Consider the following 14,842-nt stretch of genomic DNA (forward strand, 5'->3'; position numbering starts at 1 on the left):
GGACAGCCAGGGCTATACAGAGAAACCCTGTCTCTAAAAAAACCAAAAACCAAAACAAAAAATAAATAATTCTAAAACAGAATTCTATCTTAATTATTAATTAATTTTGGAGGAGGACTCTTACTGTGTAATTATGGCTAGCCTGAAATTTGTGGCAGTCTTCCTGCCTCTGCCTCCTACGTGCTAGGACTCAAAGTGTGTGCCACCATGCCCAGATAACCCTTTGGGAATGGATCTAGAATTTCCCATCTCACAGATGAGCAAGCTGAGGCTGAAAGAAGGAAAAGGGTCTTGTGGCTGGAGGAGCATCAGGGTGGTGGTAAGAAGCTGAAAGTGGACACCCAAGTGGGTAGGTGTGGTGGGCTCCCCGAGGACCAGCCCACACTCTGGCTTTGCTTACAGCCCAAGTGCTGGCATCAGAGGTCATAGCTTATTCTTTCTAAGCAAGCTGGGCTGTAGATCAGTCCCCTAGGTGGAGTTCCTGCCATCACACCTTCTTTCTACCTTCCTTTCCCTTATTCACTTAACACATGTTCTGTGTTCTGTGAGGACCTGAGCTGCCCAGGCATTGGGTGGCATGTTAAGCCCCCCAAAATGAACCAGACAGACCAGGTCCCTCTCAGGAAGCAGGCCAAGCAGCGGGATGGAGCTTCAGGGTGTGCTGGGACTGACACCAGGCTTCCTGTGGTTTTCTCTCCTCTGTTTCCACGTGCTCATTGTTCTGGGAACCGGAGACAGATGGGAAAGATGCTGCGTCTTTATTAATTAATTAAATTTATTTTTTACATTTATTCATTTATTTGTTGGGGGGGGTTAGCATATGTGGGCTTGCAGGAGTCGGTTTTCTCCTTCCACCGTGTGGGTCCTGGGGATTGAACTCAAGGTTGTCAGCCTTGGCAGCAAGCCCTTTTGCCCTCTGATCCATCTCGCCCTCTCAAACAATGCTACGTGATCCCGTCTGTGGACAGCAACTTGGCTATAGAAGCATCTCACAGGTCTGCACACTCTGTTGACAAGGGTTGTATCTAATTCGCTTGTGTGTGTGTGTTTAGCACACCGCCGAGAACCCTTTTAGCACATTGGTGGAGGCTTAGTCCTTGCCAGGTTAGGGCTTACAGGCTTTTGTTGTTGTTGTTGTCTGTTTGCCCTCTCTGTGTCTGTATCTCTTGGGAGTGAATTTCCCTCCGTCCCTATTGCTGGCCCCTGGGGACCTGCTCTAGTTGTCAAATGCATACACACTTTCTTTTCACCTTAACTTGTAACTTTCCTTCCCAGCCCCAAATTACATATTGTCTCTATGGTGAAAACATGCAAATAACATTGAAAATGGGGATTCATGAAACAATAAGTTGCCTCATAATGCAATCTCTGTCTTACAGCCATCCATCACGCTGATGTAGCTAACGTGAAAACCCAGGCACTGTAGAGCCAAAGGCTGGTCCCATGCTACCTTAGCCTCCCTCCTATGCCCTTGTTCCATCCCTGAGGAGTCTCCCCCAACCCCCACCTCCACCCCTGCATCAGTAATGAAAATGCTGTTCAGGAGCTGGGGGTGGGGTGGATAAAGGACTCGGTCGTTCCCCACCCCACCATGATGAAAACTCACTGCCCTAAGGTCTACAAGGCAGTGAGCTGTCCAGCCAGCTCTAAGTAGAAAGGGCTCTTTTGAACATGGTGTAATGTGGGCAGGGTCCCCAAGTCTTGAGAAGGGTTGCTGTGCCCACTGACGGGTGTATCAGTTCCTAAAGCCAAACCAGCATTCTACCGGCTTAAGCACGGGCATGTAACAGAACACAGGAGAACTCCACTGGCAGCTCCCACAGTTTCGTGGGCACACAAGTTCCCTGGGGAGCTTGTTAAAAGAGCAGAGCCCTGCTGCTAGCCTGCCCTGGTCAGGTACGTCAGGGCAGCTGGACAGCCAGGGTTTAATAGGATCCCTGGGGACTGAGATGAAGACTTTGGAGGTAGGTCTGCATTTTGAGACCTGCTTTGCTCACATTCCAGGGTAATCCTCCCTCTGGCCTGCTCCTTATCCCTTCCCATGAGAAGGATATGAATATGGAATTGACAGCTTCTGGTGTGGGGTGGGGGTGGAGGGATGTCATACCACATTGCAGGGATGACCTTTAATGCAATGTTTCCTATAGAAACAGGACAAGACAAGTCTTACATCCCTGGAGGGCTGAGTCTAGATCAGTGGTCCTCAACCTTCTTAATGCTGCAACCTTTCTGCACAGTTCCTCATGTGATGGCTCCCAATCATAAAATTATTTTCACTGCTACTTCATAACTGCAATTTCACGACAAGTCAGGAATTGTAAATATCTGATATGCAGAATATCTGATATGCCACCCCTGGGAAAGAGTCATTTGACCCCAAAGGGGTTGAAGCACACACATTGAACCACTTCTTTAAATTCTCTTGGCTTCTAGGCCTGCCATGTCACCCCTAACTCCAGACCATTTCTCTAACCTCAGATTTTCTTTCAGTTAAACAGAAGGGTGTGAGTTCAGCTGAATTCTCACCTAGGGTCAGAACATATTGCACCCGTGAAGGCTTTGGTGAAAGAAGGAACGTTCCTGAGCCTATTGTACATCTATAAAGTTGGGCTGTAAAGGCAATACTTAGCTCCTAGGGCTAATAAAGGAATTAATATAAATCAGAGTTTGGGGAGGTGGAGAGATGGTTTAGTGGTTAAGACCACTGGCTGCTCTTCCAGAGGACGTGAGAGGTAGGGTACTGGGTGTTGAGTGGTGGTTTCAATTTGTAGCACCTATATAGTGGTTCACAATCATCTGTAGCTATAGTTTCAGGAGATCTGACGCCCTCTTTTGGCCTTCACCTGCACCAAGCAGTCACGTACTGCCCAGACATAGATGCAGACAAAACACCTACGCACATTAAATAAATAGAATTCAGGGTTTGTAATACAAAAGGGTTCCGTATAATGGATATAATTCTCATACTATTAAAATGATCCGAGGCCCTTTCGACTCCTCTGGAATTGAGTCCGTACCTCTACAGGAAGGATCCTGGAGCAGCACTGCTGCCCGCCCCCTCCGCTTGCTCACGACACAGACAAGTCCTCATTAGGCTCGTCCGCAGAAAAAAAAGACGGCCAGGAACCCACACGTATTCTGAAGATTTATTGAGTCAACTCCCAGACACTCAGCCCAGCGCCTACCGGCTGCAGCTTCCAAAGGTCAGCTATTGAGAAGAAACCATGGGACACTTAGTTCTCTAGGGAGGTCAAGCCCCGATGTTACTTGAGTTCCGGGTCGGGGTGGAGCGTCTCGGGTGCTTCTTACCCGTCCCTGTCCCCGCCCCCAAGCCTGCGGATTCGCTTTCGGTTGGGCCAGCTAAGAGTCCGGGGACGTTGACTCTGGACTAGCAGCAGATGTCGCTGCCCTCCCTTGATACCCAGCTGTGCTTGCAGCTGGTTCTCTCTTGCAACTACTAAAGAAAAATGCCCGGGAGGAGAAAACACAGCGATCATACGCAGAGGCCACCGAAATCTCTTGATCGCTCCCACCTGAAGTCCAAAGGCGGCTTAGCTCGCTCCTTGGAGATTCCTGTCGCTCAGGCGGGGCTCCGCCCCTAAACTCCACCCCCGAGCCTGCCCCGCCTCTCCCAACAGGGCGAGGTCCGGATTGGACAGCTCCGGGGTAGGCGTGGCTTATGGTTGGTGCTGGGACCGCGGGGGCACCGCGTTGGTTACTGAGGCCAGGGGATTCTGGAGTAACGCTAGGGGTCTCAGACGGTGGTTCCTGTAGCCCGGTCGTAGATTGGAACCTGAGGTCGAAACCAGAGCCGGCGAATCGGGGAGGAGCGTAGAGAGGGCGGGATTTCCGCCGAGAGGGATCCGGCCGCTCAGGGGGCGGGGCTTCCCCCGACCGGGCTGCGTTTCCCGCGTGCGGGGTCTGGTGCCGTGAGTCCCTACAGACACCCTCCACGCCCTCCCCCAGGCGGCCAAGGATGACCACCCTCACGCGCCAAGACCTCAACTTTGGCCAAGGTAGGGATCTGGGCCTGCGGGGGGTGGAGGGAGTGCGGTCCTGGTTAGAGTCCTGCTCATCAGCTGTGTCCCCACCACAGTGGTGGCTGACGTGCTCTCCGAGTTCCTGGAGGTGGCCGTGCACCTGATTCTCTATGTGCGCGAGGTCTACCCGGTGGGCATCTTCCAGAAGCGCAAGAAGTACAACGTGCCGGTTCAGGTGAGCCCCGGTGCCTTACTGGGTTTAAAAACCTTTATTCTACTTGCAAGCTTCCTCACTCCTCAACAGAGGCTGATAGCGGACAGCCTCCTGTCTCTCACCGCCCAGCCCTTCCCTCCCTGAACTCAGATGGAATTCTCTGGGTTAGATGGTTAGCTCTCTGGATGAGAGCTGTTCCAGGCGTGCATTTTAAAGGAGTTTCTGAGGGTTGGATAGAGAGGATTCCCACTGTCCGGCACCTTCTTTCTCTTTTCATTCTCCCTAAACTCTAAAAAAATATTTATTAGCCAGGCAGTGGTGGCTAATCCCAGCACTTGGGAGGCAGAGGCAGGTGGATTTCAGAGTTCGAGGCCAGCCTGGTCTACAAAGTGAGTTCCAGAATAGCCAGGGCTATACAGAAAAACCCTGTCTAGAAAAAAACCAAAAAGAGGCAGAGGTAGGCGGATTTCTGAGTTCGAGGCCAGCCTGGTCTACAAAGTGAGTTCCAGGATAGCCAGGGCTATACAGAAAAACCCTGTCTCGAAAGAAAAAAGAAAAGAAAGAAAAAAAAGAAAAAGAATATTATGATTAATTATTTGAGATAGGTCTCCTTGTTTAGTCTTGGCTGGTGTGGATTCTCCACTATGTAGGCCAGGCTAGCCTGAAACTCACAGAAATTCTCCTGTCTCTGTCTCTCGAGTGCTGGAAACAAAGGTGTGAGCCACCATACCTAGCATTTTACTTTTTTTTTTTTATTAGGTATTTTCCTCGTTTACATTTTCAATGCTATCCCAAAAGTCCCCCAGCATTTTACTTTTTTTTTTGTTTTTCGAGACAGGGTTTCTCTGTGTAGCCCTGGCTGTCCTGGCACTCACTTTGTAGACCAGGCTGGCCTCGAACTCAGAAATCCGCCTGCCTCTGCCTCCCGAGTGCTGGGATTAAAGGCGTGCGCCACCACGCCCGGCTGCATTTTGCTTTTTAAGATTTATATTAATTGTGTGTGTGTGTGTCTGTGTCTGTGTCTATGTCTGTTTGTTGGGGGGTGTTCACTGAGGCAGGAAGAACACATGGGAACCCTTGGCATTTGGAAGATGTGGGGATCTGACTGAAGGTCCAGTGGCCAGTGCTTTTAGTTTCTGAGCTATCTCTCCAGCCTCTGTTTTTATTTATTATTATTATTATTATTATTATTATTATTGGTTTTTTCGAGACAGGGTTTCTCTGTATAGCCTTGGCTGTCCTGGAACTCACTCTGTAGACCAGGCTGGTCTCCAACTAAGAAATCCACCTGTCTCTGCCTCCCAAGTGCTGGGATTAAAGGTGTGAGCCACCACTGCCTGGCCTTATTTTGTATTTTGAGAAATCTAGACCTCATGTAGCCTAGCCTGGGCTCACAGTTGTTAGGAAGCTGGGGCTAGCCTTGAACTCCTGATCCTCCTTCATCAACATCCCAAGTGCTAGGATTACTGGAGAATATGCCCACGCTTCTTGTGTTTGGTTTTATTTTCCAAGACAGGATTTCTCAGTGTGGCTCTGACTGTTTTGAACTCTATGTAAACCAGGCTAACCTCAAACTCCGAGATCTGCCTGCCTCCCAAATGCTGGGGATAAAGATGTGGGATACCATGCCTGGCTCCCGGTTTTAACTTTGGTCAAACAGTAGATGTGCTGTCTTCCTCTCAAGTCCCTTTCCCGTTGTAAGGGGGTCAGAGGCACTGAAAACAAAGAGCTACTAAGCACCTTGTGTGTGAGATGTTAAGTCATTTGCCTGTGGCTACACAGTTTCTTTCTTTCTTTCTTTCTTTCTTTCTTTCTTTCTTTCTTTCTTTCTTTCTTTCTTTCTTTCTTTTTTTTCTTCCCCTAGATAGGGTTTCTCTGTACATTACCAGCTCTGTAGACCAGGCTGGCCTCTTTCAACTTAGAGATCCGCCTGCCTCTGCCTTCTGAGCGCTGAGATTAAAGGGGTGTGCCACCATACGTGGCCTGACAGAGTGCCTGTCTTTGAGTATCTCTCCAACGTTAAGTTAATGATAGGTTGGGTCCCTCGGACAGGAAGACCTAGGAATGGCTGTTCTTTGTCCAGAGATGTATGTGTGTGGGTTATCGCTGTTTCTCCTATTTGTGCCTTGAAATTTAACAGCCCTGTGGGGTTGTGTGCAGATGTCCTGTCACCCGGAGCTGAACCAGTACATCCAGGACACACTCCACTGCGTCAAACCTCTCCTGGAGAAGGTGAGAGGGGGCCCCCAGTCCTAACAGACACTCCGCACCCAATCTGTTCCTCCTTGCTTGTGGGCTGAAGTGCTCATGTCTTTCAACAGCCAGAAGCCTCAGTCTGAAGACCACCCCCAGCTAGCAATAGGTCCCAGGGTATGTAGGTCCCATCAGGGATGTATCAGCTGAGCCAGATCTATGTGGGACCTGCCCTGAAAGATCTGGTTCTTCTTATGTCCACATCCCTCCTGGGCTGGGCCCCTTGGGTTTGTTTGTTTGTTTCCCTATTATCTTGTCCTGGTATGAGACTTATTGGGGAACCTACATGGGAGCCAGACATCTCTTCCTGGCCTGTACTATTTGAGAATTGGGAGCCAGCTTGCACTTCTCAATTGCTGGGCTCCTAGGTAGCCTCAGCCAGTGCCCTGTCCTACCTCTCCCTGGGCCTTATGCATAGCTCTGGAGCGGGGGTTCCTGTGCTTACAGAACGATGTGGAGAAGGTGGTGGTGGTGATTTTGGATAAGGAGCACCGCCCAGTGGAGAAGTTTGTCTTTGAGATCACTCAGCCTCCCTTGCTGTCCATCAAGTAAGCTGTCACCCTCCCTCAGCTGGTTGCTGCATCTCTCACAGGGATGCCTCTACCGGCGCCACATGACCTTAGTAAAGACCCTGAGATGGCAATATATACTGTTAACATCTGAGAGACACTCTGGCCACAGAACTCTGTGAGTCAGACAGAAGTGACGGTCACCCCTGGAGCATCCTAGGAAGTGGTGAATGTTAGTCCCTAGCCCTACTGTGTAGATGGAGAGACCAAGGTCCAGAGAATCGACCTGATTGGCACCACTCAGTGGTTGTAGAGCCCAGGATGCTGACCAAGTTGACTGGTTACCATGGCATCTCTTGTAGCCACTCAACTATGTGTTCTCTGTGCCAAGGTAAGGACACTAGATTCACAAATCAGCTCCTCTCCTGGTTAGGTGGCCTCAGTCAAACCCTTTTTTTTTCTCTTCCTGTCTCGGGGTCCTGGAGGTGTGCAGACTTGAGCGGTACCCTGCCTCCATTCTGTCAGGTGGGTGGGACTGAGCTGGCTCTCTCCAGCAGCAAAGGGGTTTGTCCCAGAGAGCACTGGGTGCCGGAGTTGGTGGGGGAGCACGGTAGATGGGCAACCTCCTTCCCCATTCCCAGTTCAGACTCCCTCCTGTCTCATGTGGAGCAGCTGCTTCGAGCCTTCATCCTTAAGATTAGTGTGTGTGATGCTGTCCTGGATCACAACCCTCCAGGTGAGATGCCCGACTCCCCTGCTGTTGCCCCGGTTACCATAGCATGCTGTCTTCTTCCTAGTTGACTGCCCTGAACAACCCTCTTCCTCTCCATCCTTCAGCACCTGAGAGTGTCCCCTCCAGGACTGACAGGCACCCGCTCGCTGACTGTATCTCTCTCTGCATTTGGTCACACTTGCCATTCTGTGGGGGGTGATGCCCAGCCAGTGAGGGAGGGAGGGAACCAGCCTAGGACCTAAGCAATGGGAGCTGAGGCTGCTTAGCTTTGACCTTGCAGGCTGCACGTTTACAGTCCTCGTGCACACAAGAGAAGCTGCTACTCGAAACATGGAGAAGATACAGGTCATCAAGGTGTGTGTGTGTGTCGGGGGGTGGGGGGAGAGCAGGGGAGGGTGCTGCCTGTGGCTGGCACTGTTGTTTACTGCACTGCCTGGTATTAAGTGGGCTCCCCTGTGCATTACCCATCTGACCACATCCGTGTGTACCCAAGGGTGAGAAGAACCACAGTGGAGCAAGGTGTTGAGTGGCTAATTCTCCCTGGCTCCTCTGAATGGAGTCCTCCAGAGACCTTATTTACCCTTTGGTTTCAGAATCATTTTAGAACCACCCTGAACCTAAAAAGTGTTCTAGCTCTCCACACTAACTCTCAGAGTATGGGCCTGGAGGGGAGGGTTAGCAGAGTGAGGGGAGACTGAGGTGTAGCCCCTTCTAACCCTCACCTAGGACTTCCCATGGATCCTGGCAGATGAACAGGATGTCCACATGCACGACCCCCGCTTGATACCCCTAAAAACCATGACGTCAGACATTTTAAAGGTAAGCGGTCAGGGGATGGAGAACGTTAGGAGGCAGGGCCTAGAGCTACTTCCAGGCTCGAATCTGCTGCCTTGGGGTTGGGGGGTGGGGTGGTCCTCCAGCTTTCTCCCCTTCCTCTGAGTCTTCCCAGCAGGCACCTCATGGTCTGACCAAAGCCACTTCTCTACTCTACCAGATGCAGCTCTACGTTGAAGAGCGAGCGCATAAGAACAGCTGAGGGCATGCCTGTCACCGGCTACCCAGCTGTCCCACTCTGGGGCCCCAGCCCAGGGCCCCAGACTCTAAGTGCTCTTATTGCCTTGACATGTGGCTGCCCCTTTGGTCAGGCTGCCCAGCCCTGCTTGCCTTCGTGAGGCAGCCTTCCCAGGAGCTAGGGAAGGATGCGAGGACACACACCATTTCTCAGCAGCCTCCTGGGCTCAGCTGGCTAACATTGTCCATCTGAAATACTGTGCCGTGCGTTATTGTTAATAAAGTGGCCCCAAGGGCTGACTACATTGTCATTAACCAAACGAGATGAACAAGTGTATCAAAGCTGCCCTGAGAAGGGGCTCTTTCTCAGAGTGCCAGCAACCCACCTGTAAGCCCTCAAACCAAGCTGGATTACTGAAAACATTTATTACAACAAAATGTCAGAGCTGTGGGTGCCAACTATCACTACTGAGTTGATGGGCTTGCCCAAGGTTGTATAGGGCAAGTCCCAAGGCTCATGGGACTGGGAGCCTGACTGCCCACTAACGCCTTAGCCTTTGCCATAGCCCTTGCCAGAAGATACCCTCATGAGTGTTGGAGCCTGAAGCTCGCCGTCTCCTTCCGTTTACTACAGTTTCTTCCGGTAGAGTTCTGGCAGGGGGAGGGTTCTTGGCTGTCCTGTGGCTGATAATGATGCTGCTGTTGGTGACACGGGGGCCGTACCAGCCTTTCCAGAACTGAGTGTCCTGGCCCCCATGTTGAAAAAGGATGTGACGGACACCTGGAGGGTAATCAGAGAAGGTGTGGGAAATCTGGAGAGGAGAGAAGAGGAGACCATTAAGACTTGCCATGGGGAGGACCGCCTGGAACTGCAGAGCACTTGCCCCTTCTCCCTAGGACCCCGCCCTGGGAAGAGTGAGTGGCAGGACAAGCAGGCAGGGTCTCACCTCTTGCCATTTGGCATCATTCCACTGTTGGAATGTCACAGGTGGAGGCTCAAAAGAGGCCAAGACAATGTAGTCCGCAGAAGCCAGCTGTACCCGGAGTTGATAGGTGCAGCCACAGTCTGCTCTGGGGGCAACCCTGGGGGGGGGGGTAGAGAAGGCTGTGAGCTTGAAAAACCACAGTGGCTTCCTACAGAGACACTGTCCAAGCCTGTCACCATATGGTACATTGGATGAGGACTGTGCTTGTAACTGTGTGCTTAGCCCAGTCCTGGTCCTGGGCTCCATCCTTAGCACTACAGAGATAAATTCAAGCGGTATGGGGTAATTAGAGGGAAGGGGTGGGAGGTGCTACATAAGAAGGCATGAGTTCCCGCCCAGGGCAGCTAGCTCATTGGGAGGCCTCACTGTCCATCTGAGTCGACTGTGGGGGGGGGGGAAGGCTGATAGGGGAACGAGGCAGAGCGGGGTGGGGTTGACCTGTGGCTCTTAGGGTATCCCTTGCCTCACTGTGGGGGAGAGTTAACCCTCCCCCCACAGTGAGGACACAGAGCACTTACCAGTCCTTAACCACAATGTCGGGCCGAAAGGTGTCCATCAGCTCCTCCCAGTAGCCCTCGGCTTTGAGGTCCACCATCTGGGATTTGAGGCACATCCTGGGGGCAGGGGACAGGCTTATATTGCCAGCATTGCTAACCAGAGTCCTTCCTTGCCAGGTAGGTGGCTCAAAGGACCCAGGTGACTTCCAGGACATACCCAGCCTGGAGCTCCTTGGGTCTGTCTGAGGGAAATGGGGAGTTAGATTTGCTCTTCCCTAGGGAGTATTTGGTCCCATGGGATATTATGAAGTGTTGCAGATTCTTGCTCCTGACGTGACCTCCTGTCACCTGAAACCCAAGTTGACTGCTCCTGGACACTCCTTGAGCTTCCAGAGGCCCCCTCCCCCTTATCCTACCAGTTGGTAGAGTCTCCCAGACTCTCTGCCCTCAGCACAGGCTGCCCCTGCCCGCAATCATCACTTACCCAAAGGAGGTGACAAAATACTTCTTGACCTTGTTGTCAGGAAAGCTTGTGCCACAGCTCCCAGGGAGCTTCTCCACCTTCCAGTGATCCCCTCCGTTGGAGTCTATCCGCCATGATCTCAGGTTCTCTGGGGAAAAGAGGAAGCACGGGTGAGATCCCCTTGCACTCTGCCAGCAACTGCATCCCTGAAGTATACACTTGAAATTTTGAGGCCTTTTCTGGTGCTGGAAGACTTCAGGAGTGGTGAGATGGTTTTGGCTAGGGCTTATTTGGGCTCAGATTTTCAGATTGGGATACGAAAGGATTAATCAGGGCTGGTGAGATGGCTCAGTGGTTAAGAGCGCCGACTGCTCTTCCGAAGGTCCCGAGTTCAAATCCCAGCAACCACATGGTGGCTTACAACCATCTGTAACAAAATCTAATGCCCTCTTCTGGAGTATCTGAGGACAGCTACAGTGTACTTACATATAATAAATAAATCTTTAAAAAATTAAAAAAAAAAAGAAAGGATTAATCAGTTTGCTTCTGTAGTATATTAGGGAGCAAAGTTTAGCACCCAACCAGTCCAAGAGCATGACTTCATATTGCCAGGGGCCCCTACAAAGACCATGTTTCAATCCATAGAGAGTATGATCATAAGGCCTGTGATGGAGTAGACCTTATGGCTGATGGGAGTTCTTCCCAACGTGGCCACTTACCTGGCCACCGGCTTTTCCAGGCTTAGGGGAGGAGAGGCCTTGGTTAACTGTGACCCAGATTCTATGGGCCAAAGGAGCCCACTGTTCCCACAAGATCAGATGCCCTTTTCCTGGGCAAATGCCAAGAGGACACATTGGTGTCCCCTGGGCTGGTGGCTGCAGGAGTCCTGTGGTATGAGGGGCCTACAGGAACAGGGTTAGATCCAGGGGTTCTCCCCTTCAGATCAAGTATAGCAGAGCCAGGAAAACACAAGTGTTACTTGATGGTGGCCCGGAACCATCACTAGAACTCTGCCAGTCCACTCTCTATCCCTCCCTCCAAGAGCCCACACGGTTTTCATGTGTTCTGGGAAGCTTCCCAGTAGAGAACCAAAGGAAGACAAGAATTCCAGGAGCTGGGCTGGCATGAGCTAAAAGCCATGGGAGATTTGAGCAAGGCTAGGCTGGCCAAAGTCAAAGCTGCAAGGTAGCTCTGTAAAAATGTCCCGAGATAAGCTGGTGGCCTGGTTGGGCAGCTTCTGAGTGGAATCTAGGGCAGGTAAGGAGATCAAGTATCTGAGGCGTTGCCTGTAGGTCCCCTGACTGGCGTGAGCCTTGGCAGGGTGGCCCTCAGTGGATGACCGTTCTGAGCCCTAAGCCAAGTCACAAACCTCAGGGCCCTGAGTATTCTGTTGCAGAGACAGGCCTCTTACTGCTTGTCTGTATTCCAGAACCTCACAATCAGGAGAGGGAAAAGATGGCAGATATCTGAAGTGAAGACAAGGCCCTTGTTTTGGTTTCTAGTCCGGGTCATTATGACTGTCCCAGAACCCACTCTGTAGACCAGGTTGGACTTGAACTCAGAGATCTCTGCTTCCCAAGTGCTGGGATTAAAGGTGTAAGTTGCTATGCCCGCCTCAGACAGGACTCTCTCATGGCCACTGTGGTGAATGGAGAGAAAAAAAGCCCAACAAAGACAAGAGAGGCTGGGAAAAAACAGACTCAAGCCAAGACTGCTATGCTCGAAATTCTCCCTCTGATAGGAGGCTGAGCTGCCACATCTGTAAAGGCCCAGAGAGTCCCTGGACAGACAGCAGGAAGCCTGGAAGGAGCCACAGGGGACAGGTGCCCTGCCCAGTGATACACAGGGTCCATTAGACCTTTACATTGTCACAAAGGACAAAGGTTCTGAGAAGTGTCACAGAGCCATGCAGAGCTGGTGACTAAGGAGAAGCTGTCATCAGGTGTCAACCCAGTGGGTGAAGATGGCTATGCAGGTAAGGTGCTTGCTGTCAGGCCTAACAACCTGGGTTGGATCCCTGGGACCCACATGGTGGAAGTAGAGAACCAACTCCACAAGCTACTCTCTCTTCTCCGAGCGTCCCGCGGCAAGCGTCCCGCGGCATGCGCATGTCCCCATCCCCCAAACATTCCTATAAAACAATGTAACAGATGAAGACTCTAAGCAGGTCCGAGACCCAAAGAATAAGAAACCAACGTGTAGGACTGTTAGGGACACGGGGACATTTGTAGTTAGCGTGGACAGGCAAGCACCAAGGCCCCGCGGTTCAAGGAAGTAAAGAAGGCTCCCAGGACTCGCCCCCGGCCGGCCCACCTTCAGCACACGGGTTCCGAAGGAGGTTCCTCTGCAGACTGCACAAGATATAGAAGACCTTCCAGTCTTCCACAGGCTCACACCGGTCTTTGGTGAAGAAGCCCTCTCGAAGGCTCTTGCGCTTCCATAGGGACACCACATCGATGAGGTCTCGCCAGAGGCGGCAGACCAGGCGGCAGTTGCGCAGCAGCTGTGGGGCCGGGATATGGATGAACAGCTCCAGGAGAATGTTCTCTGGCAGCTCGTTGATGTGGACCATGGTGGCAACAGAGAATTATGTTCCCAGACCTGGGAGTGGTAGGGGGAAGACAGTGAGCTGAGGACCTGAAACAGCAGACTCCTCCCTTCCCATCAGGTTCTGGATCGCAGGTCCACCCCTGACCGGAAACCCTGCTAGGAAGCGCTTACAGGGTGGGGGTGGAGTGTGGCCCTTGGAAGTCCTCCGGGCCTGTTCTAGGTGCGTTTGGAAAAGATGTAATGTGAACAATGTGTGGGACTTGGCAGCTTGTGCTCCAAGCACTAAGGAGTCTAAAGCAGGACGATCTCTTGGGCTACTACTAGGTCAGGTCAGCCTAGGTTGGTTTTCAAAAACCACAAGAACAAAATTAAGCTCTTAAAAATTTTTTGGCGGGGGCTGGTGAGATGGCTCAGTGGGTAAGAGCACCCGACTGCTCTTCCGAAGGTCCAGAGTTCCAGCAACCACATGGTGGCTCACAACCACCCGAAATGAGATCTGACGCCCTCTTCTGGTGTGTCTGAGGACAGCTACGGTGTACTTACATATAATAAATAAATAAATATTTTTAAAAAAATTTTTTTGGCAGTGCTAGCGATGGGACTTAAGGCCTCATGAATCCTGAGCAAGCACTCTGCTTGTAAATTGTGTTCCAGGACTTCTAGTTAAAGCCCTTAGGGTAGAGGTAGGCGCCACCGTAACTGCCTGGAGTCAGAGTTACTCAGAGAGCTAAGGGTGGAAACTTGCTTGAGCCCAGCAGTTCTAGGCCAGTCTGGGCAGCAGAGCAAGACTGCTGCCTCTCAAAAAAGAAAAACAAAACAGAACCACAAAATTTTAAAGACGTCTTTTTCCCCACTGAAAAATAATTTGTTTAGATGCCAGGTGTGTATAAGCCAGCATAGGGAGGCGGGGGTGGGGGGGGGAGAGGATCAAGTTTCCTAAAACAGCCTGGGCTACACAGGAAACACGGTCTCAATATCCACCCCTCACTCCCAAACTGCTTTGTTTTGGAGCCAGTTGGCCCTGTGACCTGGAAAGAGTCAGGGCCACTGCGCTGTCGCTTTAAGTTCTCGGAGGCCAGTCCTGCTTTTGACACTGCAGTAAAACGTCCTTTCAAGACTCACTTCACCTAGCCAGAGGTGAAGCTCTCTTACCCTGGGGACTTAACCCAGGTGTGAGGTGGGACCCTATGTTGTCACTCAAATGAGCACACCTGCCTAAGCCCCGGTGAAACTTTCCCACCCACTTTCAGGGAAACAAAAAAATTCAGAGTTCTCTGAATTTTCAGAGCCTTTCCTGGAAGCTTGTGGGGGCTTCTGTCTGAGAACACAAGAGGATGAATACACTCTGGCTCTCCGGAATATTTACTACACGAAGGAAAGGGATCCCAAGGATCCCTTAAATGCTTAGCTAGGGACGGGCAGGGTCTTTCAAATGCTTACAGTTTTTTAAACGTCCTGTGTCAAAATACAAAATGATAAGCCGGCAGTGGTGGTGCACATGCCTTTAATCCCAGCACTTGGGAGGCAGAGGCAGGAGGATTTCTGAGTTTGAGGCCAGCCTGGTCTACAGAGTGAGTTCCAGGAGAGCCAGGGCTGCACAGAAACCCTTTCTCAAAAAACAAACACCAAATACAAAAACAAAACCA

The 14,842-nt window shown here is 51.3% G+C and overlaps 2 protein-coding genes across 5 annotated transcripts in view; one reads left to right on the forward strand and one right to left on the reverse strand.

The window, feature by feature from the left end:
• Positions 1–3,361: 3,361 nt before the first annotated feature.
• On the forward strand, positions 3,362–9,020 carry Mad2l2 (mitotic arrest deficient 2 like 2). The gene is made up of 9 exons (XM_021159859.2): positions 3,362–3,666; positions 3,967–4,016; positions 4,097–4,215; positions 6,355–6,426; positions 6,895–6,995; positions 7,598–7,692; positions 7,970–8,043; positions 8,416–8,508; positions 8,684–9,020. Exons 2-9 carry the CDS (start codon positions 3,977–3,979, stop codon positions 8,723–8,725), a joined length of 636 nt encoding a protein of 211 aa, XP_021015518.1. The 5' UTR covers positions 3,362–3,666; positions 3,967–3,976; the 3' UTR covers positions 8,726–9,020.
• Positions 9,021–9,107: 87 nt separating this feature from the next.
• The window catches only part of Fbxo6 (F-box protein 6), a 7,041-nt gene continuing 1,306 nt past the window's right edge, over positions 9,108–14,842 (reverse strand). For all 4 annotated transcript variants that reach the window (XM_021159861.2, XM_021159862.1, XM_021159863.2 and 1 more), the window contains exons 2-6: positions 12,960–13,247; positions 10,668–10,794; positions 10,205–10,300; positions 9,648–9,783; positions 9,108–9,512 (exon numbers count right to left, since the gene is read on the reverse strand). In XM_021159861.2, the coding sequence (XP_021015520.1) occupies positions 9,243–9,512; positions 9,648–9,783; positions 10,205–10,300; positions 10,668–10,794; positions 12,960–13,218 (888 nt within the window). In that variant the 5' untranslated portion in view covers positions 13,219–13,247 and the 3' untranslated portion in view covers positions 9,108–9,242. The remainder of the gene's footprint in view (positions 9,513–9,647; positions 9,784–10,204; positions 10,301–10,667; positions 10,795–12,959; positions 13,248–14,842) is intronic.

The sequence above is a fragment of the Mus caroli genome, chromosome 4 (assembly GCF_900094665.2).
Source record: "Mus caroli chromosome 4, CAROLI_EIJ_v1.1, whole genome shotgun sequence".
Taxonomy (NCBI): domain Eukaryota; kingdom Metazoa; phylum Chordata; class Mammalia; order Rodentia; family Muridae; genus Mus; species Mus caroli.

Coding starts and splice junctions, on each gene's coding strand:
- Mad2l2 (XM_021159859.2), top strand. CDS start 3,977: ATGACCACCCTCACGCGCCAAGACCTCAACTTTGGCCAAG. Junction 4,017..4,096: donor AGACCTCAACTTTGGCCAAG/GTAGGGATCTGG, acceptor TCCCCACCACAG/TGGTGGCTGACGTGCTCTCC. Junction 7,693..7,969: donor CCTGGATCACAACCCTCCAG/GTGAGATGCCCG, acceptor TTGACCTTGCAG/GCTGCACGTTTACAGTCCTC.